We start from the raw sequence: 24,042 nt of genomic DNA, 5'->3' as shown, positions 1-24,042 counted from the left end.
CCACAACACAGATGTGAGCTCAGGGCCCTCGGGGCCCTCAGGGTCTCCCAGTAAACACAGGGTTTGATCTGCGTGTCGAGCCAATAAACTTCCACGTCTCGTCTCATCCTACTGCTTAAAAGTAATGGCCTCTCAGTAAACCCACACTGGACCGTGCAGCCTTGATTATGAGCAAAATCTCCACAATACAGACCACAGAAAGAGGAAACAGATGTTTGTTTGTTTTTTAATCTGAGCTGACGATTAAAACTCTTACAAATAATTATAATTAATGATTATATTTTTCCTTTTCTGTTGATTTTGACATTTATAATGTCAAAAAATTAAAATTAAAAATAATATAGAATTTAAAATATACAAAATATCAGATATTTCAGATAATAATAATAATAATAATAATAATAATAATCCGATTGTTTATATCGATATCAGAGACAAATAAAGAGCTGCACAAATCAAATATTAAAACTTTCTCCATTTAACTTTGGACTTACAGCCTGAAATACACAGTGGTGCTTGAAAGTTTGTGAACCCTTTAGAATGTTCTATATTTCTGCATAAATATGACCTAAAACATCATCAGATTTTCACACAAGTCCTAAAAGTAGATAAAGAGAACCCAGTTAAACAAATGAGACAAAAATATTATACTTGGTCATTTATTTATTGAGGAAAATGATCCAATATTACATATCTGTGAGTGGCAAAAGTATGTGAACCTTTGCTTTCAGTACCTGGTGTGACCCCCTTGTGCAGCAATAACTGCAACTAAACGTTTGCGGTAACTGTTGATCAGTCCTGCACACCGGCTTGGAGGAATTTTAGCTCGTTCCTCCGTACAGAACAGCTTCAACTCTGGGATGTTGGTGGGTTTCCTCACATGAACTGCTCGCTTCAGGTCCTTCCACAACATTTCCATTGGATTAAGGTCAGGACTTTGACTTGGCCATTCCAAAACATTCACTTTATTCTTCTTTAACCATTCTTTGGTAGAACGACTTGTGTGCTTAGGGTCGTTGTCTTGCTGCATGACCCACCTTCTCTTGAGATTCAGTTCATGGACAGATGTCCTGACATTTTCCTTTAGAATTCACTGGTATAATTCAGAATTCATTGTTCCATCAATGACGGCAAGCTGTCCTGGCCCAGATGCAGCAAAACAGGCCCAAACCATGACACTACCACCACCATGTTTCACAGATGGGATAAGGTTCTTATGCTGGAATGCAGTGTGTTCCTTTCTCCAAACATAACGCTTCTCACTTAAACCAAAAAGTTCTATTTTGGTCTCATCCGTCCACAAAACATTTTTCCAATAGCCTTCTGGCTTGTCCACGTGATCTTTAGCAAACTGCAGACGAGCAGCAATGTTCTTTTTGGAGAGCAGTGGCTTTCTCCTTGCAACCCTGCCATTCACACCATTGTTGTTCAGTGTTCTCCTGATGGTGGGCTCATGAACATTCACATTAGCCAATGTGAGAGAGGCCTTCAGTTGCTTAGAAGTTACCCTGGGGTCCTTTGTGACCTCGCTGACTATTACACACCTTGCTCTTGGAGTGTTCTTTGTTGGTCGACCACTCCTGGGGAGGGTAACAATGGTCTTGAATTTCCTCCATGTGTACACAATCTGTCTGACTGTGGATTGATGGAGTCCAAACTCTTTAGAGATGGTTTTGTAACCTTTTCCAGCCTGATGAGCATCAACAACGCTTTTTCTGAGGTCCTCAGAAATCTCCTTTGTTTGTGCCATGATACACTTCCACAAACATGTGTTGTGAAGATCAGACTTTGATAGATCCCTGTTCTTTAAATAAAACAGGGTGCCCACTCACACCTGATTGTCATCCCATTGATTGAAAACACCTGACTCTAATTTCACCTTCAAATTAACTGCTAATCCTAGAGGTTCACATACTTTTGCCACTCACAGATATGTAATATTGGATCATTTTCCTCAATAAATAAATGACCAAGTATAATATTTTTGTCTCATGTGTTTAACTGGGTTCTCTTTATCTACTTTTAGGACTTGTGTGAAAATCTGATGATGTTTTAGGTCATATTTATGCAGAAATATAGAAAATTCTAAAGGGTTCACAAACTTTCAAGCACCACTGTACAGTAGGTTTGGAGGTGTGTGTGTGTGTTTGTTTGTTTTTGTGTCTCACCATCCATTATCGACTTGCTTTTAACAGGACTTGAAGAAGCAGTTTTCTGGCCCCGCCCACTTCGACTTGCCTGTGATCCGGCTCCTACAACGTGAAATACAACACACACACACACACACACACACACACAGCAGAAATGAGGACATGAACCTGGAGGAGGAGACGATCATTAATCTTTGTTCCGCCTTCATCCTGCAGCTCGTCCCCTTTAACACTCGAAGAGAAGCGAAAGCGCGGCGGCCAGCTCTGCACTCTGACTGGTCAGAAGGAAACACGACGAGCTGCGTTTTCTTAATGAGAGATAAAGAGGCTGGTGAGGGAGCGAGTGGTTATCGCTGCTCTAAGTGAGATCAGGAACTGACTTTCACAGAACATTAAAAACATTAAATGGGAGTTTAATAAGATCAAAAGTACAGTGTGATGTTCTTTAATACGTAAATACAAATTAATAAACAAAAATAAAAAGTGATCTTGTGTAAATTGTTGTAGGATAAGTGGAATGAAACGCATGGCCACGTGCTTTTATAGGAAAATAACTTTGTTACTATCATTAAATTATTATTATTTAAAAAATTTAAAAAATATATTTAATAAAAAAAAAAAAAACACTATTTCAACTGAGTGATGAAGGTTTAAGAAAATCAGAAAATACAAAAATGAAGTAATTGTGGAATTTGTTTTACATGTTTAATTATTCAATTTTTTCACACATACACTCTTTAAAATATATGTTTCAATCTTATAATTATTGAGAATTGTTTTCTGGTGATGTTTTGTAATAACTTAAAACGTTCTACAAACTTTGATCTTTATTAAATATAACCGTAAAACCTGAAAGATGTTTCATGGGGAGGAGGTTTGGGGGCTAAAATATTTCATCCTGATGATCAAATTAGCAAAAAAAAAAAAAGTTCTCTGTGAACCAAACAAAGCAACAGACCTCGACATGGAGGAGGATGCAGTTTAGTAAACATAGCTGATTTCAGGTGTGAAAAATCTATAATAATAATAATAATAGCTTTAAAAAGTGAAGGTGGTCACTGGGATCAGGGTTAATACAGTTAATGAAAACAACAACTAAAATTAAAACTAGCAGTGAAAAAAATAATTTTGTTAAAGGACCCATGGCATGGTGGTTTGTTGATGCTTTAAACGGGCTCGTGGAGGTTTCCGGATGTTATATCCGCAGCCTTTCTCGAAATGAACCCTCGGAACGTAGATATAGCCTCCTGGGAGAAAGCCCCATTTCAGCGCTTTTCCCAGTGCGTCGTTTTGCTAATGAGAAGCATGGAGGCGGGGAAGGGTAGAGGGTGGGGGCGTGCCATGGGGGGAGGGGGAGGGGCTGCCGTCTGCCTCCCAAGCTGGCCGAGAGCGCTCCTCGTCGGGCACAGCCAGGCAGGCGAATGCCCTGGTCCGTCCGCCCTGTCTAAAAAAATGGTACAACTCAAGCCCATGGTAAAACTGGGACTTTGTCGGGTTTTTTTCAGCCTGAGGCCCATGGTAAAACTGAGCAGTTTTACCATGGAGGAGTGGGGACTTTGCCGTTTCCTCCCCCCAACTCGCCCCTGGGAGAACCGCTGCCTCCACGGGCGGCCGGTGCCGCTGGAGGGCCACCCGCACGACCTCGGCTCCCGACAAAAGATTGGATCTAGGGCTGACTTTCAATGGATCACAGCGATGGAGCTGCTCTGCCACTCACGACACCCCGGCCCAGAATCAGGGAAAAATACCGCGCGCTGACGTCATTAAGGTGCGACGTGAGGAAATAAAATAAATTCAACAAATGTTTGGGTTTTTACTGAACAAACAAACAAACAAATAAAATGAATGAGTGACTTGATTGGCTATTATAACAGAGGTAGCGCAGAGTACCTGGCTAACTGCAGGAAGCGGTTAGCTGCACAGCTAATGTAGCCATTGCAAATGCACCGATTTTAAAACACGGCAAAACGACTTAACAGTTCTACACTTACTTGTTCGGTGTTTGTGGCTGATGCGGCAGGGATGCTTGGTACGGACCCAGGCTTCAGTGACAGTTGATGTGCAAAACCTGCCCTGTACTGTCCCAAGTTGTGGAAACATTCCTCAGGAAAATGCTTCCGACAAACATACACCGTCTTAGGTAGACTCGACGGCGTATTATTGGAGTAAATAAAATTAAGCCACTGCGTCTTCAGGGGCTCTCCCGTTGGCAGTAAAAACAGACTCCTTTCTGTGTTGTCACATCCATGTACAGCGCAATTTCCATGTTTCGCTCGCTTAGGTGGTGCCATGTTGTTGTGTCCTCTATGGTCTCCTCACTACAAAACTGGGCGGGCAATCCATACAGTGGGTGTGAATCCAGAGGGGGGGCGTGGGGATCATCTCCCTTGCTGACGTAGTAAAGGGAAGAGCTTATCAACGCGCCGTTTTGACGCGCCATTCTCAAATGTTGGGCATAGTTTGGTTTACACATTATGAAATTTCTAGCCACTGGGGTGACTTAAGAAGGTCAGAGGAACTCATTTTAACATCAAAAAACCTCAGAAAGTGAAATTTTCATGCCATGGGACCTTTAACAGAAAAAAATGACATTTTCCATAAAACTAAATAAAAACTACAATGAACACTGCAACACAAAAATAAAACAAAACAGAATTTCAGTTAAAATGAGCTTCATTTTGTTCCCCCCCCCCCGTGACAGTAACACACTAGGGATGTTAACCGATGACCGTTTGACCGGCGGTTGACCAAACCAACGTCAACCGGTTAATTTTTTTTTGGTTGTCGGTTAAAAAAAAAAAATCAATTGTTTTGAAGCTGCCGATTTTGGAGCGGAGAACCTGGAATTCTGTGTTATAAACGCTTGGGGCGTGCCATGCGGTGTAAGGACGACAGCTGACAAATCAGAAACACCCATTCAGTCATGTCCCGCCCTCCCGCTGCCACTCGGCGAGAGAAAAGTGTAGACACAGGCTTTTTAGCTTACAAATTACTCATCTCTCATCTCATAATCTGTAGCCGCTTTATCCTGTTCTACAGGGTCGCAGGCGAGCTGGATCCTATCCCAGCTGACTACGGGCGAAAGGCGGGGTTCACCCTGGACAAGTCGCCAGGTCATCACAGGGCTGACACATAGACACAGACAACCATTCACACTCACATTCACACCTACGCTCAATTTAGAGTCACCAGTTAACCTAACCTGCATGTCTTTGGACTGTGGGGGAAACCGGAGCACCCGGAGGAAACCCACGCGGACACGGGGAGAACATGCAAACTCCGCACAGAAAGGCCCTCGCCGGCCACGGGGCTCGAACCCAGGACCTTCTTGCTGTGAGGCGACAGCGCTAACCACTACGCCACCGTGCCGCCCTTACAAATCACTATTCTGTTTTTTTTTTAAATTATTATTAGAAGGCACATGGAGTTTAGTCCTGCCTTGGCCAGTGCATTCTGAAAGTATGTTTCGCTCTGTAGCCAACAATGCATGTTATTGCAGATCACATCTCTCCACACAAATTAAAGGTGCAGATGCCGACTTTTTCGCGGCTTGAATCGTGCAGATCTGTTTTTTTTGGGGGGGGGGGGGCGCGTTGGAGTGTCTGATTGTAATTTCAAGGTGGATTCTGTATTAAAATTACTAAATAGGCAGGTGCCATTGCAGTCCATGAGGCGTGGGGGGTGTGGGAGGAGGGCAGTGGATCGGGGGGCTGCGCGCATTTGCGCGGAAGCTGCGCAATCAGTAGATCAGAAAGCTGCGCACATTTGCGCGGCTTCGGCGCGGGCGGCTTTCTGATTTGCTGTTTTCTTCTCGTGCTTGTACTTCCTGTGTTTCGTGGACTGTGGCGGCATTTGCTTATATGCAGAATTTGCTTTGATGAAGTTGTGGTCGGACGCTCCAACGCCCCCCCCTTGGGAAAGGAAGGTCGGATCTGCGCGATTCAGCCGTGGAGAGGGCGGCATCCGCCAAAAGGCACGCCGTTTACATCCCTGTAATAATTCCAATTCTAGAATTTTAAACTCATAGGTTAACCGACTTCAACCGGCTAATGAGGCTCGGTGGTCGGTCAAGATTTATTTAGTTTTCGCCATCCCTATAACACACCAGTCCCAGTAGGGGGCAGTAACATAACGCAGACTGCGTCAAACTCCAAAGAAGATGATGCTCACAGTGCAACACCTGAAAAACTAAAGCTAAATAAAAACTACACTAAAACTAGTCAGTTCCTCACAATAAAAATAAAACGACTCATACACCTGTAAAAATCAATAAAACTAAAACTGAAATAAAAAAGACTAAAAGATGAAATAAAATCTAACAAAAATGTCAATGTTTTTATTTAGTAGTTGTTTAATTTGGGATTTTGTTTATAAAGTTAAAGGAGAAACACAGAGAAGGTACCGTAAATCCTCTAATATAGGCCGGGGCCTTTATTTCACTCAAGTGCATCTTGGTCCAGGCCATTATTGGAAGGAGGCCAGAATTAGAGGCAGGCCTCTATTTCTATTTGAGCAAAACAGACTACCAGTGGAATGAATAAAAACGAGATTTTGTGTCTATTTGAACCTATAAAATAAGTTGATGCTTGGTTGCCTGGTTACCACCAGACCTACCGGTAATCACAATCAGGGGCGCCTGCAGGGTTGAACTGTAAGGTACGCACTAGCGGTGTAATCCCCCCCCAAAAAAAAAAAACGCTTGCGTGCTGCAGTTTCTATGAAGAGTCGATCTATAGGCTTATACACAAAACAACGATAGAACTTTAACTTGAAATTGAACAATAGCCTCCCATGAACACAGGCTGATATTTGAACAACATATGTGAACTACACACGACAATAAACAATAAACTCTTTATAGCCTCGATTAGAATCTAGTGAACTTGCTCAGCACTACCGCACGCACGACTCTGACACGCACTGTAGCGCAACGTGGGGTACAGAGACTCGCTGAAAAACTCCTCGGGTATTTTTCTGAGTTTACCGAAAATCAGAGTAGAAGGAGCCACCCACCCTCTGTCTGGTTTGAAGCGGTTCTGTAGGACATTGAGCTTTACAGAGTCCGGTGCACATTTTAAGGCATCTGGTTGAAGTTGACCTATGTCTGATAAATCTGATGTCAGTGATAGCGGGCTGACTCGTGGCTCATTAGTAAAGCTATCTGATGGCTCATTTGTCAGCAAGGTGGAGCAACCATCTACTTCTGATCGTAAGGGACATGGGGGAGATGTAGGTGTTCTTATATGAAATTCACTGGATGTATGGCTAGTTTCAAACTCAGAGGTAGATGAAGGCAATTCCCTCAAAGGAACTGAGCTCGCATCCAGCTGCAGCGTACTGCTGCTCGGTTGCGGAGGAGTGGAAGCTGCCGGTGCCGTGTTACTAGCTGATACTGGAGAGGACTGGCAAGCAGATGACACCCCTGGATCACTGCTTTTGGACTTTTTCGTAAAAGTCTGAAACAAGCTCGTTTGTTTCAGGGTTCGTTTACTCATTTTTGACTCACTTCTCAATAAATTCTCGCACAAGCTCTGACTGCTGACGATTGTCTGTCTCCGTTTCTCAAAACTGGAGAGAATCTCAGTGGTGCAAGAAAAGTATATCTGCATTGACCAATGAGCTTTCTTGGTCACGCACACCCCGCCCACTCCTGAAGCACACAAATGCGCCGGCACACACACGTCTCTCTCTCTCTCTCTCTCTCTCTCTCTCAAATTATGTTGCATTGCCAAAGCATTCAGGTAACAATTATAATTAAAAAAAAAATATCTCTCTCCCCAAGGTACGCCTAGTGCGTACGGCCATACGCCTGGCGGCGCCACTGATCACAATTGTCTTTCAGATCGGAACGATTGTGTAAGGCCACTATGATCTCAGAAACATCGTTGGTTATAGCCCCGGCCTGTATTAGAGTCCGGCCATTATTTACCTCCTCCGACAGCGAGACCGGCCAATATTAGAGTCCCGGCCAGTAATGGAATACAGGCCAGTATTAGAGGATTTACTGTAAATATCATAAAGAGCCACAGAGATCAGGATCCGTGTTAAATGAGGTTCACGCCCTAAAGTGATCCGACAGCGAGGTACGATTTTATCTTTTCCTTCCAACAGCTGGATCAGAAACACACACAGTTCAGGAAAGGGTTAATAATAAACAGGTTATAACGCAGAGTTTTACAGCCCTTTCTGCAGCTTCGTGACGGAGCTCTCGTTCTCACACTGGTTTATTTTCCGCCACCATTAAGGGCCTCGGCGTGACCTTTCCATCTCTGCTGAGATTCTCTGGGATTAAAACACGTCCTGTGACTCGCACTGAACACGTCATCTCTACGCTCAGTGTGCATTTGTTTGATTTTTTTCTTCTCAGAAGTGAGCGACTGAAGGAAATGGTGTTTGTGTCGTGAGAGCGAGTGAGTGGAGCGCCGAGATGCATTAAAAACATTTTTAACCTTTTAACTCCACTCAGTGAATAGAAACGAAGACGTAAACTTCAGACGCGGGAAAGACGTGAACGTTTGGTGAACTCGCTGATGGGTTTCACTTCATCACAGATTTAACATCAAAAAGAGTTCTTTATTTATCTTCAAATGAATTTAGTCATCAGACCACGTTAGAGAAAAATAAATAAATAGGAGAGAATGAGCAATCTGAGAAAAATATCCATGTAGAGCTGCACACTGTGAGGACATTTCCTCAGAAACAGTGCATACTTTTATTTAATGTCGGGGAAAAACACATTTTTGTACTAAAAAAGAAAATGTAAGAATCCTCTTAGAAATAAAAACATTTTAATTTCTTTTCAAAAACTTAAGATCAAATCCGCTGCTGAAAATGATTCTGTAATTATTAATAAAACACAAAAGAATGTTATAAAAGAGGGACTGAAGAAACCGCAGGTGTTCGTTCACTCGTACAACATTTCCTCATGAATTTAGCTGCTGCTTTTCCCCCAAAATATAAAATAAACAAATTAATAATTTAAAGGACGCATCAGTCCTGAAGCTCACGTCTATATCGTGCCACGATTTCAATCTGAAATGTGAATTTTTATGTATTTAGAAATGATGCATCAAATTCTGACATAAGAATTTTATATTTGACTCTAAAAAGAAAAGGAAAAAAAATCGAAAATTACATTTTAAAGGAGTACGCCACCCCCAGGTGAAACTGAGTCAGTCCCTGCAGTCCCTAGAGTTGGATGAGTGAGCCAAAGCGTTTTGTAGCCGACCCAGCCATTGTCCTGATCTATAAATGTCCCGGTTAGCTTAGCTTAGTCGCTGTAATCCGGCGTGTCCAGATAGCATTGTCATTGCAAAAGTGAATCAAATAACTCAAGATTGTTTATAATTATTTCTCATGACCTGTACATTCACATCGAGTACACATCAATGCAAATTAACACGAAGGGATTTACTAGACCGATTTATATCTGGAACTATTTTCGGCCACAGCACAGGCAAAGCACCGCTGCAGGCGCAAAGACACCGCGCAGCACCACAACTTCCGTCAATACACCAGTGTTACCAGGGAAACCAGGGTTTTCAGGCGCTGCGCGGTGTCTTTGCGCCTGCAGCGGTGCTTTGCCTGTGCTGTGGCCAAAAATAGTTCCAGATATAAATTGGTCTAGTAAATCCCTTCGTGTTAATGTGCATTGATGTGTACTCGATGTGAATGTACAGGTCATGAGAAATAATTATAAAAAATCTTGAGTTATTTGATTCACTTTTGCAATGACAATGCTATCTGGACACGCCGGATTACAGCGACTACGCTAAGCTAAGCTAACCGGGACGTTTATAGATCAGGACAATGGCTGGGTCGGCTACAAAACGCTTTGGCTCACTCATCCGACTGCAGGGACTGCAGGGACTGACTCAGTTTCACTTGGGGTGGCGTATTCCTTTAAACTCAGATTAATCAGGGTCTTGATTCCTGACTGCTGATTGGCTGAAATTGTTGATTTTCTTGTTGACGTGCTCAAACGCAGCATTGTTTAGATTTTAATGCAAATCTGATGTTAAAGAACTGAAAGTGTTCGGCTCAGAGTCAGAGATACGAGCTTGTGAGTTTTTGCACAACAGAATATTAAAAAATTTAATTCACTTTTACATCAAAATTCATTTCAATGAATTCAACTTTAAAAGTTGACATAGAATTTATAACAAAATCACAAAAATTCAGATCTACAAAATCCAAATCCGAGTGGCACAAACATCTAACGTTCCGTAGAACACAAGAAGATTAAATTATCCAGTCGGATTTCTGTCTCCGATCGCGGATCGTTAACGATCACATCGTACGTTCAGCCCGTGTGCGAGACGTCAAATCTGAACTGAATTTACACACAAGGTTTAAAAAGTGCCTTTGAGAAGAAGCAGGTAAGTTTTCTGTCGTTTCTTGGCTGTTTGTTCTCTGCAGCGTGAAGAAATTAATTCTCCTGATGTTAATTAGCTGCAATCAGACATCGGAAAATTAAGTCCTGACATTTACGGTGTTTCAGCTCTAATCAGCACTGTTATTCCAAATATCCCAATTTTCTGAATTTAATTAAAAACAGCAGATTCCATTCGGATCTGGCCTTATTCCGAACTTATCATTTGCCGATTAAGACATGGGATATGCTGATATTATTTGGGATTTCGGAGCGCTCTCTGGGTCTCAGCTGGGGTTTTTAACAGCGGTTTGTAACACACGACCTCTTACCTGTTTACACTCAACTCTGTGTGCTTAAAAAAAAACACAACATGGAGTGTTTTACACTCATCAGAGCCCACACAGCTGCATGGAAACAGGAATATTAGTGGAATATTCATTTCCATTAGCCATGGAAACAGTTTCCTAGGAATGCTGTCTTTTTTCAGAATAACGTCAAAAACAAAATGCGGAATATTTTCTGCATGTAAGTGTAGTATTTAAGATGCTGAGTCAGTCAGCTCAGTCAATGATCATTAACATCATCGTTAACGTGTAAATCGGGAAGTTCAGGAACAACGAGAGATCGGAATCCCATCAGGATCAGGACATGCCGGCACAGCATAACAGCAGTCTGGAATATTACACAATGGTTCATTCTGATTCGCTGAGAAGTCATAATGTCATATTTGATAACAGCACAAGTTTTTCATTGGTTGCTAAGCAACAGTGATGTTACTCCAAGTGGTTTGCATCTACAACCCCGATTCCAAAAAAGTTGGGACAAAGTACAAATTGTAAATAAAAACGGAATGCAGTGATGTGGAAGTTTCAAAATTCCATATTTTATTCAGAACAGAACATAGATGACATATCAAATGTTTAAACTGAGAAAATGTATCATTTAAAGAGAAAAATTAGGTGATTTTAAATTTCATAACAACACATCTCAAAAAAGTTGGGACAAGGCCATGTTTCCCACTGTGAGACATCCCCTTTTCTCTTTACAACAGTCTGTAAACGTCTGGGGACTGAGGAGACAAGTTGCTCAAGTTTAGGGATAGGAATGTTAACCCATTCTTGTCTAATGTAGGATTCTAGTTGCTCAACTGTCTTAGGTCTTTTTTGTCGTATCTTGCGTTTTATGATGCGCCAAATGTTTTCTATGGGTGAAAGATCTGGACTGCAGGCTGGCCAGTTCAGTACCCGGACCCTTCTTCTACGCAGCCATGATGCTGTAATTGATGCAGTATGTGGTTTGGCATTGTCATGTTGGAAAATGCAAGGTCTTCCCTGAAAGAGACGTCGTCTGGATGGGAGCATATGTTGCTCTAGAACCTGGATATACCTTTCAGCATTGATGGTGTCTTTCCAGATGTGTAAGCTGCCCATGCCACACGCACTAATGCAACCCCATACCATCAGAGATGCAGGCTTCTGAACTGAGCGCTGAGAACAACTCGGGTCGTCCTTCTCCTCTTTAGTCCGAATGACACGGCGTCCCTGATTTCCATAAAGAACTTCAAATTTTGATTCGTCTGACCACAGAACAGTTTTCCACTTTGCCACAGTCCATTTTAAATGAGCCTTGGCCCAGAGAAGACGTCTGCGCTTCTGGATCATGTTTAGATACGGCTTCTTCTTTGAACTATAGAGTTTTAGCTGGCAACGGCGGATGGCACGGTGAATTGTGTTCACAGATAATGTCCTCTGGAAATATTCCTGAGCCCATTTTGTGATTTCCAATACAGAAGCATGCCTGTATGTGATGCAGTGCCGTCTAAGGGCCCGAAGATCACGGGCACCCAGTATGGTTTTCCGGCCTTGACCCTTACGCACAGAGATTCTTCCAGATTCTCTGAATCTTTTGATGATATTATGCACTGTAGATGATGATATGTTCAAACTCTTTGCAATTTTACACTGTCGAACTCCTTTCTGATATTGCTCCACTATTTGTCGGCGCAGAATTAGGGGGATTGGTGATCCTCTTCCCATCTTTACTTCTGAGAGCCGCTGCCACTCCAAGATGCTCTTTTTATACCCAGGCATGTTAATGACCTATTGCCAATTGACCTAATGAGTTGCAATTTGGTCCTCCAGCTGTTCCTTTTTTGTACCTTTAACTTTTCCAGCCTCTTATTGCCCCTGTCCCAACTTTTTTTGAGATGTGTTGCTGTCATGAAATTTCAAAATGTCTCACTTTCGACATTTGATATGTTGTCTATGTTCTATTGTGAATACAATATCAGTTTTTGAGATTTGTAAATTATTGCATTCCGTTTTTATTTACAATTTGTACTTTGTCCCAACTTTTTTGGAATCGGGGTTGTATGTGCAGATGCTGCAGAAGAGCATGACGTGAAAAATGTTTCAGAAAAGTGAAACATGTTTTTACCTCTCGACCAATCAGATCACAGCTCAGAAAAACAAACATGGAGGACAGAGTGCTGGAGCCGCGTTAGTGAGACTGAATGTCAGGACGTGATGGACTCCGGGCGGAGTGTGTGCACGTGGAGGTGTGTTTACCTCGTGCTCTTCCTCTTGCTGCACTGCTTTGGCCCCTCCCTCCTCTTGCTCTGGAACCCCGCCCTCTTCCACGAACCGGCCGCACAGGGGCGTCGTCCTCATCGGAATCCATGGCAACATCAGCTGGTTCGTCTAACTGGTTGAAATCGTCGTCTCCTACAGGATCGGCGCGGTCTCTGTGAGCTCTCGCCCGGTTAATTGCCTAAACACCGCCACAGTGTGAACATCTGGATCATTTACACACTCAGAACAGCTGTTAAATTTTTCAGTCCTAAGTGTGTGTCTGACCTCTTGCACTTCTTCATCCTCCTCTACTGTGTTCTTCTTTGAGTCTCTAAAATGGCGAATCTGAGAAAACACACACACCAGACGCCATTTACTTTCTGAGTCACAGTAAAAGCTGCTCCAATAATCCTGTGTGATATCTACAGACTGCCAGCTCTCACACACTCCCTGCGTGGCTGTAAACACACCGCTGACGGTAACAAAGCCAAAAGAAAAGAAAAACCAAAAGTGTAATGATGTCAGAAAAATATCTGGAAAGATACAGAATTACACTGAGGTGTAACACAATACCACCGTATCTGTATTTGAACTGGAAGTGGGCGTGGTCTAAACCAGAAACTAGAATCTACTATTCCCATGGAAACACCAAGAAACAACAAACAAGAAGTTTTTTTTTTTGTCATTCAAAATTATAACAACAAATTTCAATTGTCTGAACACAGCTTTATACAAATCCTGAACTTGTTCAGTTCCTCAAACTCCGCTGAATTTCTCCAGTTCATCAGCACTCGGAACTTCTGGATTTGGCTCATCTCCAATTTGGTCTTGGATAGTCTCCGCCCACCACTCAGCTCTTGCCAATCATACGACAGGAGAAAAGCACTATCTACCCTCTTCCGCATACATGAGCTCACGGACGCTAGTGTCACTGTGATTGACAGGGGACGGAGTGTAGGCCCCTCCCACACAGAGAACATGCCTGTTTTTGCTCTCTCGATTATTTCAGTCATCCAGTCGTTGGACACACAGTGAAACAGGAAATGAGGCGTATTTTAATTGAGTTAATTCCCTCTGACCGTCACACGTCCAGTCAGACTCTAAAGATGTTGGGTTGCCCTGTTAACCTCATATCCCACGCTGATTAACCTCCTGCTTCCTTACAGCGTCTGAGTCACGCCCAGGCTCGCACGGCGCTTCTGATGAAGCGTATAAAAGAGGACAAGTCTGAACACCGATTTTATTTCCATTCAGATGTTTTCCAAAACATCTCCACTTCCCATTTCAGCGCTGAACAAGAGAACAACAACAACAACAAAAAAAACACTGAAAATTGAAACTCAGTGCGCACGCGTGTGTGTGTGTGTGAGAGAGATATAAATTCTGTGTGTGAATGATTTCTTCTCATCACATCAGGGTATAAAATAAACATTAATGTGCCTGTGACTCCGGGGTGAATATCTCCCAGCCCCTCAGCGTTTCAGTTTAATTCACACTGAGATTATCACTGATTTTTTTTCCTCCTCTATTTTCTACGTCAGGATTATTTTCAGCGTGAACACTTGCTGCTTTTAACATCCAATTTTAAAAATTCATGAAAAACAACAGAATTAATGGCTTTTTATTTTTTCTTGTCTGAACAAATCTCACTGTGAAAATATTCTGATTCAAATTCATGCAATATTTACAAAACCAGCTTTAAAATAAATCAAATCCGAATGAGTTTTCAGACCTTTAGCCACATAAGTCTGGTACAATGTTTATTTTTATTTATTTATTGACTCCTGAATTCACTCGATGTGATTACGACATGGAGCGCATCAGAGATGAATGAAGAATCGTAAGGCATGAAGAATTCATTTTGTAGAAAAAGAAATTAAACATATTAAAATAAATAAAAAGAGTGTGTTACTAAAACACTGCTAAAACTAGGGCCGTGCTCACAGCTCGCGATACTCGATCGTGCACGATTTTCGGGGGTACGATACGATATCGTTTACTCACTTGAAAATCCCATATATGACATATTTCATGCACATCTCCCAGTTCTGTAGCAGGTTGTCATCAATTTTCACTTGATTTAAAGCGTGTTTCATGCCAGAAATCGACGGAAATTCATGCTTGCAACCCGTTCCAACCAAAAACGTTTTTATTTACAAATGGCGCTTCCAGTTACTCAGGGCATGCGCACTAGAAATTAGGCGCTCTGCTTCAATGCGCTCTGCTACAGACGCTGCAAGCCGCTAATTCCATCCCCCATGGCCTCGTCTCGAGACTCATTGACTGAATAATTTTGGCGCCAAACGTAGTCGCTCCCTCTGCTTACAATACATTAAAGACATCGTTTAACTCGATATATCGCGATATATATAGTACGATATCATGAGCAACTGATGGCAAACGAGCACAGCCCTAGCTAAAACTTCACCAAAGCTCTATTATTTCACAAATTAAACTGAATTACATTAAAACTCTAGAACCCGGCTCTCCTCATGCTGCCTTCAGAACACTTTAGGGTTATTTGGTTGTCCCTCATACAGGGAACCATTAAAGGTTCTATCTAGAACCCTAAAACAAAGTGCATCAGTGATTTTTCCCAAGTAGAACCTTCTTTTGGGAAACTGAAAACCCTTAAGGAACCATTAAAAAAAAATCCTTAAAGATACTTAAAAGCCCTTGAAGTACCCTTACAGAACCCTGAAGAGTCCTTGAAGACCTTCAACCCCCCCGGCTGTTCTCCTTAAGTGGTTGTGTGTTTGAGATGCAGGTAGGGAACCTAACGTGCTGTCTCCATAGCAACAGTGGATGGTGTGTCTGTGTGCAGTGTTGCGGTGTCGTGTCACTGCAGGAACCAACGTTACTGCACCGAGTTTGTTCCTGTAACCACAATGAGGGAAATTAATATCCAGCACTTCAGCTGATTTTCCATTCAGCACGTCTCCGGCGCAGGTTTCACACCAACACTTCAGCAGATTGTCTTCATTAATATTAACTCAATAAAATGACACACAAAAAGAAATGATCAGATTCCAATCCATGAAAATGTTCTGTGCAGTAAAGTGGAGCGATGCAGGACAAAAAGTACTGAACACGCCAACCGAACCGTGTTTAATGCTTGGTGGAGAAGGTTTTTTTTTTCAGTGACGGCTTTAAGATGCTTCCTGTATGAAGAGACTAATCTCTCAGAGTTCAGGTGGGATTTTAACTCCTTCTTCTACATCAGCAGTCTTTAAATAAAATCTTCAGTTCATTTTACACAAATTCTGTTGGGTTTCAGTGTGCTGAGTAACCGGGTCGTTCCAACACCTTTATCTTCTTCCTGTGGAACCAATCGAGAGTTTCCTTTGCAGTGTGTTTGGATCGTTGTCCTGTTGGAAAGTCCACCCACGTCTCATCCTCATCTTAGCTTCAATAATTTGGGTTCTGATGGTACCATGAGAAGAGAACCAGCTCCATACCATGATGCTCCGCCTCAGAACTTTACTGTAGGTGATATTTTATTTTTACGGTTGTATTGTTGCTGAAAAATTAGATTTTTTTGGTCTCGTCTGATCACGCTGCATTCTCCCAGTAATCTACAGACTTCTGTAGATCCAAATGTTCTGTAGCAAACTTCGACATGGCTTTTCTTCAGTAACGGACTCTTCTAGGGTGATGTAGAGAGAATGGAGACCGTGGCTGTGGACTGCACTGCCTTTTGTTTTCTCTGTGATAACTGTATCCACTGCCTCCAGATCTTTCTAGAGCTCTTGTTGAGTGCTCCTTAGTTCTTGGGCTTCTCTTCTGAAAGACCAGGAGCTCCTGTTTGTGGCCTGTTGATGGTTGAGTGATGTTCCTTGCACTTGCAGATTAACGGTCACGATGGTGTTTATGGACCCTTTTCACGTGACGTCACGACAAACACGGCCAACATTTTGGACATGTACTACCAGTAGTTTACCACAGCCAACATTGAGGAACGGCAGCAAAGAAAGTTTTTACTTTCAGCAAGACTTCCATCATGCCACTATATTGTTGTGCACCTGGATGTAGTAACCATCAACAAACAAGGCAAGGGTTATCATTTTATCGGATCCCGACGGAGAAGATGGATAGCGGCCATTAACAGATTGGCAGCCCTCGGCATACCAGCGCTTGTGTAGTGACCACTTTGTTGGAGGTAAGACGAATAAAATTAGCCAGAAAAGGCATTACATTGCTGTTAACATTCTGTGGCGGCGAGTGTGTAACCAAATAGGCTAAAATAACCCATTGTAACCTCTTTGTTCTTCTGTAGTAGCTATTGTTGACTAGCTAATGCCAGCAAGTAGCTGGTATGTTACTGTAGCAATGTTTACGTTCAGTCATTTGGATGACTGTTAAAACCTTCAGTCTCAAGTTTTTCCTTTACTGTATTTACTAGTTTACTGTAATTATGATCCGGCAGCTATTTACACCGGATCCAGTATAAATAGCTGCCGGAGCCAACATCCGAGGTTCCGGAGCGCGCGCCGGCTTGCTCTCCCTCAAATTAAGCAGCGCGCCAGCTTGCTCCCGGAGTGCTCCGGCCGAGGTTCTGGAGCACACTCCGGCCGAGGCTGCCCTCAAATTAAGCAGCGCGCTCCGGCTTGCTCCGGAGCAAGCCGGAGCGCGCTCTGTAACCTCGGCCGGAGCACTCCTGGAGCAAGCCGGAGCGCGCTCCGGAACCTCGGACGTTGGCGTGTATGTGTATGGCGATGGGTTTTTAACGACATGGGTATACAGATCATGTGGGCCGAAGTCAGGTAAAGACGAGGGCTTCGTGTACTTCCGTACGTCAGTGAACAGTCCTGGTGGAAGCAGGTAAACGTCGTTCTCTAAGCCTGCTAACCTCAATTTTTGCAAATCCCTCTCCCTCTGCTCGCCCTGTAAATGCCCTACGTCGCTGGATAGTGAAGGTGTTTTCTGCATCTCGCTCCTTTTTCTTTTATGTTTTTCGTTTGTCGCCTTCCTCACATTCAAACTGATTCGAGCCGAAGTCCACTACATGTCCAAAATGGCGGTCGCGTTTACGAAGGTCACGTGACTGAAAAGGGTCTATAGGAACATTCATGAGTTGAGAAGTGCCACTGCTGTGCTGCTCCACAATCTTGTTGTGAAGGTCTTGGGAGAGCTCTTTGCCTCCAAACATCATGAGATGTTTCTTGCAGGACAGCTAGTCATGCTTAACAGAGTTAATAGCAATGTCTGATTAACATTTCAGGTGAAAAGCTGCATTGGAAATCAGTTTAATCGAGAAATATTGAACGTGTTGAATACTTATTTTCCCACTGCATAATAATCAGGATGAATTGATCAGCAGCTCGTGTGCGGTGCAGTGTGAGGGGGTGAAATATAAAAACGGATCCATTCATGTTCCTGAGAGAATAAAACACTGAAACCGGCTAAAGCTCTGAACTCAGCGAGATGAAAAGTATTTGGAAAGGAAAAATAGACAGAAAAATTCTTTTGAATGAGAGATTTTTCAAGAACACTCGCTCCGTCACTCGCTCCTCTTAATTCTCTCAAAAAAATAATAAAATGCAGTTTATCACGTTCCTGAGAAACCACGAAGACATGTAAACTCCTCTGTCCCGATCTTGAAGACGTCAGAAACGTTAAAGTCGCTGCTTGACCTCTGCCTCAGAATCCTGAGTTCAGTGCTGTGGGATTAGTTTTCATCCTTCTGTACTATAAACACTCACCGGCGTCTCACTGTGAGGAGGAGGAGGAGGTGAAGATCCATCACGCCTGGGTGATATGAAAAAGTAAAATTCAGTGTCAAATCAGCAGGATGCTGTTACACTGATGGTTGCTGGTTCCAAATGTAAAGCTCAGTCTCACTGTCGATATCTAAGCATTTCTTTGGTCAGTGTTTATACTCGTTTCTTTATGTAGTTACTGGAATCTTCAACTTTACCACAGAAACCCTCATATAGGCACAGGAACATAACAGAGACATCACACACACACACACACACGGCTATGAAATAAATTTAACACCAAAATCAAATGTATAATTGAGTATTTGATATGCAGGAGTCAACTGTGAGGATTAGGAGACACACACAGGATCATCATCATCATCTCCCTCATATCATCTCCTCCATCTCCTCATCATCTCCCTCATATCATCTCCATCTCCTCCTCATCATCTCCCTCATATCATCATCTCCATCTCCTCCTCATCATCTCCCTCATATCATCATCTCCATCTCCTCGTCCTCATCATCATCTCCCTCATATCTCCATCTCCTCCTCATCTCCCTCATATCATCATCTCCATCTTATCATCTCCCTCATATCTCCATCTCCCTCATATCTCCATCTCCCTCATATCTCCATCTCCCTCATATCTCCATCTCCCTCATATCTCCATCTCCCTCATATCTCCATCTCCCTCATATCTCCATCTCCCTCATATCTCCATCTCCCTCATATCTCCATCTCCTCATCATCATCTCCATCTTATCATCTCCCTCATATCTCCATCTCCCTCATATCTCCATCTCCCTCATATCTCCATCTCCCTCATATCTCCATCTCCCTCATATCTCCATCTCCCTCATATCTCCATCTCCTCCTCATCTCCATCTCCTCATCATCATCTCCATCTTATCATCTCCCTCATATCTCCATCTCCCTCATATCATCATCTCCATCTCCTCATCATCTCCATCTTATCATCTCCCTCATATCATCTCCATCTCCTCCTCATCTCCCTCATATCATCATCTCCATCTCCTCCTCATCATCATATCCTCCTCATCATCTCCATCTCCTCCTCATCATCTCCATCTCCTCCTCTTCATCTCCATCTCCTCCTCCTCATCTCCCTCATATCATCTCCATCTCCCTCATCTCAATCTCCTCCTCCTCATATCATCATCTCCTCCTCATCTCCATCTCCTCATAATCTCCATCTCCTCCTCATCATCATCTCCATCTCCTCCTCCTCATCATCATCTCCATATCATCATCATCTCCATCTCCTCCTCCTCATCTCCCTCATATCTCCATCTCCTCATCATCTCCATCTCCTCCTCATCTCCATCTCCTCATCTCCATCTCCTCATCATCATCTCCATCTCCTCCTCCTCATCATCATCTCCATATCATCATCATCTCCATCTCCTCCTCCTCATCTCCCTCATATCTCCATCTCCTCATCATCTCCATCTCCTCCTCATCTCCATCTCCTCATCTCCATCTCCTCATCATCAACTCCATCTCCTCATCATCATCTCCATCTCCTCATCATCATCTCCATCTCCTCCTCATCTCCATCTCCTCCTCATCTCCATCTCCTCCTCCTCCTCATCATCTCCCTCATATCATCTCCTCCATCTCCTCCTCATCATCTCCATCTCCCTCATCTCATCATCTCCTCCTCATCATCTCCATATCATCATCATCTCCATCTCCTCCTCCTCATCTCCCTCATATCATGTCCATCTCCTCCTCCTCATCTCCATCTCCTCCTCATCATCATCATCTCCATCTCCTCATCATCATCTCCCTCATCTCCATCTCCTCCTCCTCATCATCATCTCCCTCATATCATCTCCTCCATCTCCTCCTCATCATCATCTCCATCTCCTCATCATCATCTCCCTCATATTATCATCTCCATCAAGTCTGGGCTGCTCTGCTTGGGCTGCTACCCCTGCGACTTGGATCCAGATAAGTGGTAGAAGATGGATGGATAATAATAATAATAATAATAATAATAATAATAATAATAATAATAATAATGTTTTTACAGTAGATCAGGGGTCGGGAACCTTTTTGGCTGACTGAGCCATAAATGCCCATTTTTAAAAAATAAAATTTCCGTGAGAGCCATACCATTAAAAAAATGAATACAATTAAATGTAGGCCTATGTATTTTTAAAAAGACCAAACAATTTTAGAGTGTACGAATGTATTATTTTTAATTACGTTTTTATATTGAAGCCAAGAAGGGGAAAAAAACCACTTCTCACCATTAATGAGACTTCTGGGACTGCATCGTTTTACTGATGGCTTTGTAATCTGGCTGATATGCGGTGAGGTTGAGCTTCATGCAGGCGTTGAGGCTTTCATCAGTTAGACGCGATCTTAGGTCTTGATGTGTTTTAGATGAGAGAAGGACTGCTCACATGTATACGTAGATCCGAACATGGTCAACACAGCAACGCTCACTCGCTGCAGTGTGTGGTATGTGACTGGAAGCGCGTTGCTGACAGAGGCATGTCTTTTATTCGCTTTATGATCTTTTCTTTATCAGTGAAGTCGTCAAAAAGTTCATTAGCCACATCAAGCATTAATGTTTTGGCAAACTCGCCATCAGTAAATGGCTTTCCGTTCCTCACAACTGCTAATGCGCCAGCAAAACTAGCTGAATTGAAGTCACCTTGTCTGGTCCATACACGGAGCTGCTGCTGACTAGCTTGGACTTTCCTCTGTAGCTCTTCGCATGCCTTCTTTCTGCTGTCCCCAGCTGGATATTTGGTTGCAAATGCAGCATGTCGTGTCTCAAAGTGGCGCTTGATATTCGAGCGTTTCATTGAAGCAATTTTGTCATTGCATATTAGACACGAAGCCGAGCCTCCTCTCTCCACAAATGCGAATTCTTCTGTCCACTCATTTTGAAATGTTCGGTAATCGTCATCCTTTTTTCTCTTCGCCATCTTCTTTGTTAGTTGTGCATGCAACAGGTAGCTAGCTGGAATTTTAAATAAAGCGGATGTAATTTTACCTCACACGACCCCGTAGGCACCTTATTGTCCAATAAAAATCGCGGTTTTTTTTAATGTCTGACGTGTCGCCTGCTGGGATTGGCTGATCTGACGCACCCGTGAAGTTCAGCGGTGAAAAAAAACCCAGATGGAATGGATTGCAAATATGTGATCATATTTTATATTTTGAAAGCTAATTTAACATTTAGATTTCAGGAAGTCATTTTTTAAACTTTGATAATATATGCCTAACAAAATTATTTTTGACCAACTGTTAACAAATGTCAGATTTGTCCGCGAGCCAGATGTAGTCACCAAAAGAGCCACATCTGGCTCGCGAGCCATAGGTTCCCGACCCCTGCAGTAGATGAATAATGAAGTGAAGCAGATTTTTGTCATCTGATTAAATTCATTTAACTATTTTTTTTACTTCCTGATGAAATCAGTTTATTTGTATTGTGCTTTTAACACCAGACACTGTCACAAAGCAGCTTTACAGAAAACTAAAGACTTTAAACAGCTGAGCTAATTTTATCCCTAATAATTTTATTCCTGATTAATCTTTTCTTTTTTGATCCACCTCTCTCTCTGTCTCTCCCTCCATCAGCACATCACTCTGAACTCTGGACTGCGTGTGAATTAGATTTATTTCCACGTGCTGATGTCCTCAGAGTGCAGATCACACGAGTAAACATTCATACGGTGACTTTGTCTGGATTTTTTTTTTCGAGTTTACGTATCATTTCTGGAAGGAGTCTCCAGTGTCAGCGCTGTGTAACAGTCAGAGGTGAAGCTGGAACTTTAAGTTCTCCAACATCTTCAGGACAGAGGAGTTTACACTTCTTTACAGTTTCTCAGGAACGTGAGAAGCTGTGTTTAGTGTTTTTGAGAGAATAAAGCGGCTGGTGATGGAGCGAGCGTTTATAGCTGCTATAATGTAAGTGATTAAACGTGTTTCACAGAACATTAAATGTACCTGTAAACAGATAAAAAGTACGATGTGTAGTTCTTTACTCACCTCCTCGTCGATCTTCTCCTCTGTGGCCTCCACGTGTCGTTCCCGGAGGTAGCGCTGCGTTTTCTCCAGCTGGTAGTTGATGAGCTCCTCAATGGCGTCTCGTTCCTCTTTATCTACAAACTCCTGCACGGCTTTGCCCATCCCCTGCTCCGTCAGCAGGGACAGCTGCATGTTCTATACCATCACAACACACACACACACACACACCATTTATAAACCATCAACAATAAATCACGAGTCTTACAGTGCAGAGGTGAAGGGACGGGACAGCAAGCAGGTGAGAGTCGGAGGATCTAAGCGTGCATGCAGTGGTGTAAGCGAGAAGGAGGGGAGAAAATTAGGAGACCATGCAGAGAGCTGAAGACCAGAAGAAGTATCTTCTACAGTATATACTGTACTGCAGGGAAGAGGGAGGAAGTGTAACTTCTGGAGCATGGGTGTGATGTATTCACACACTCCTGTGTAGGTGAGAACCTTAACATGCAGTAGCCCGATGAGATGCTCCAATGGGAGTCTGTAAAGAACAGAAGTGCAGGATTTGAGCCTGGAGATAAGAACAGTGTGGATGAGCATCTCCACTGAAGAAGGAGAAAGGGAGGCAGAAAGCCAGGCAGCGCTGTTCAGGTGAAAGAACGCCGTCTTTAAGGTGTGATTTGAGATGAGAACATGGAGTCCAATGTAACACCAAGGCTTCAGATGTGAGTTGAGTTTTAATGTAATCAAACCCAGGACAGATAACGAGCAGCGTGTGATTTCCTTCAGTGTAAATGAGGATGAAGTCTGATTGAACTCAGACTGTCTTAGAATTCATCCAAGTCTTTAAGGACGCTGAACTATTCACTAGCACTGATGGAGGCAGTGTGTGTGTGTGTGTGTGTGTGTGTGTGTGTGTGTGTGTGTGTGTGTGTGTGTGTGTGTGGTCTGTAAACCTGAGTGTCATCAGCACTGATGAGAAACCCAAGGTTTCCCTGGAGAATACTGCCCAGAGCGTCACACCGCCTCTCCTTCTTCCCATAGTGTGTTTGTGCTACAGGAGCTCTTCTGTGGGACTGGACCATATGCGCTAGCCTTCATGTCCCATGTGAATCAATGAGCCCTCGACACCCATGACCCTTTCGCCGGTTCACCAGTTGTCCTTTGGATCCTTGGACTACTTTTGTTCAGTACTAACCACTGCATCCCGGGAACACCCCACAGGAGGTGCTGTTTTGGA

At 43.0% G+C, this 24,042-nt stretch overlaps 1 protein-coding gene across 2 annotated transcripts in view; it reads right to left on the bottom strand.

Moving 5' to 3' along the window:
* The window catches only part of mre11a (MRE11 homolog A, double strand break repair nuclease), an 86,361-nt gene that overhangs the window by 19,187 nt on the left and 43,132 nt on the right, over positions 1 to 24,042 (bottom strand). For both annotated transcript variants that reach the window (XM_060905574.1, XM_060905575.1), the window contains 4 exons: positions 22,830 to 23,003; positions 13,380 to 13,439; positions 13,092 to 13,293; positions 2,169 to 2,252 (listed from right to left, as the gene is read on the bottom strand). In XM_060905574.1, coding sequence (XP_060761557.1) covers positions 2,169 to 2,252; positions 13,092 to 13,293; positions 13,380 to 13,439; positions 22,830 to 23,003 — 520 coding nt within the window. The remainder of the gene's footprint in view (positions 1 to 2,168; positions 2,253 to 13,091; positions 13,294 to 13,379; positions 13,440 to 22,829; positions 23,004 to 24,042) is intronic.

This window comes from Neoarius graeffei, chromosome 23 (genome assembly GCF_027579695.1).
Source record: "Neoarius graeffei isolate fNeoGra1 chromosome 23, fNeoGra1.pri, whole genome shotgun sequence".
Taxonomy (NCBI): Eukaryota; Metazoa; Chordata; class Actinopteri; order Siluriformes; family Ariidae; genus Neoarius; species Neoarius graeffei.
The sequence above is the reverse complement of the archived record's forward strand: the minus strand, read 5'-3'. Positions and strand labels throughout refer to the sequence as shown.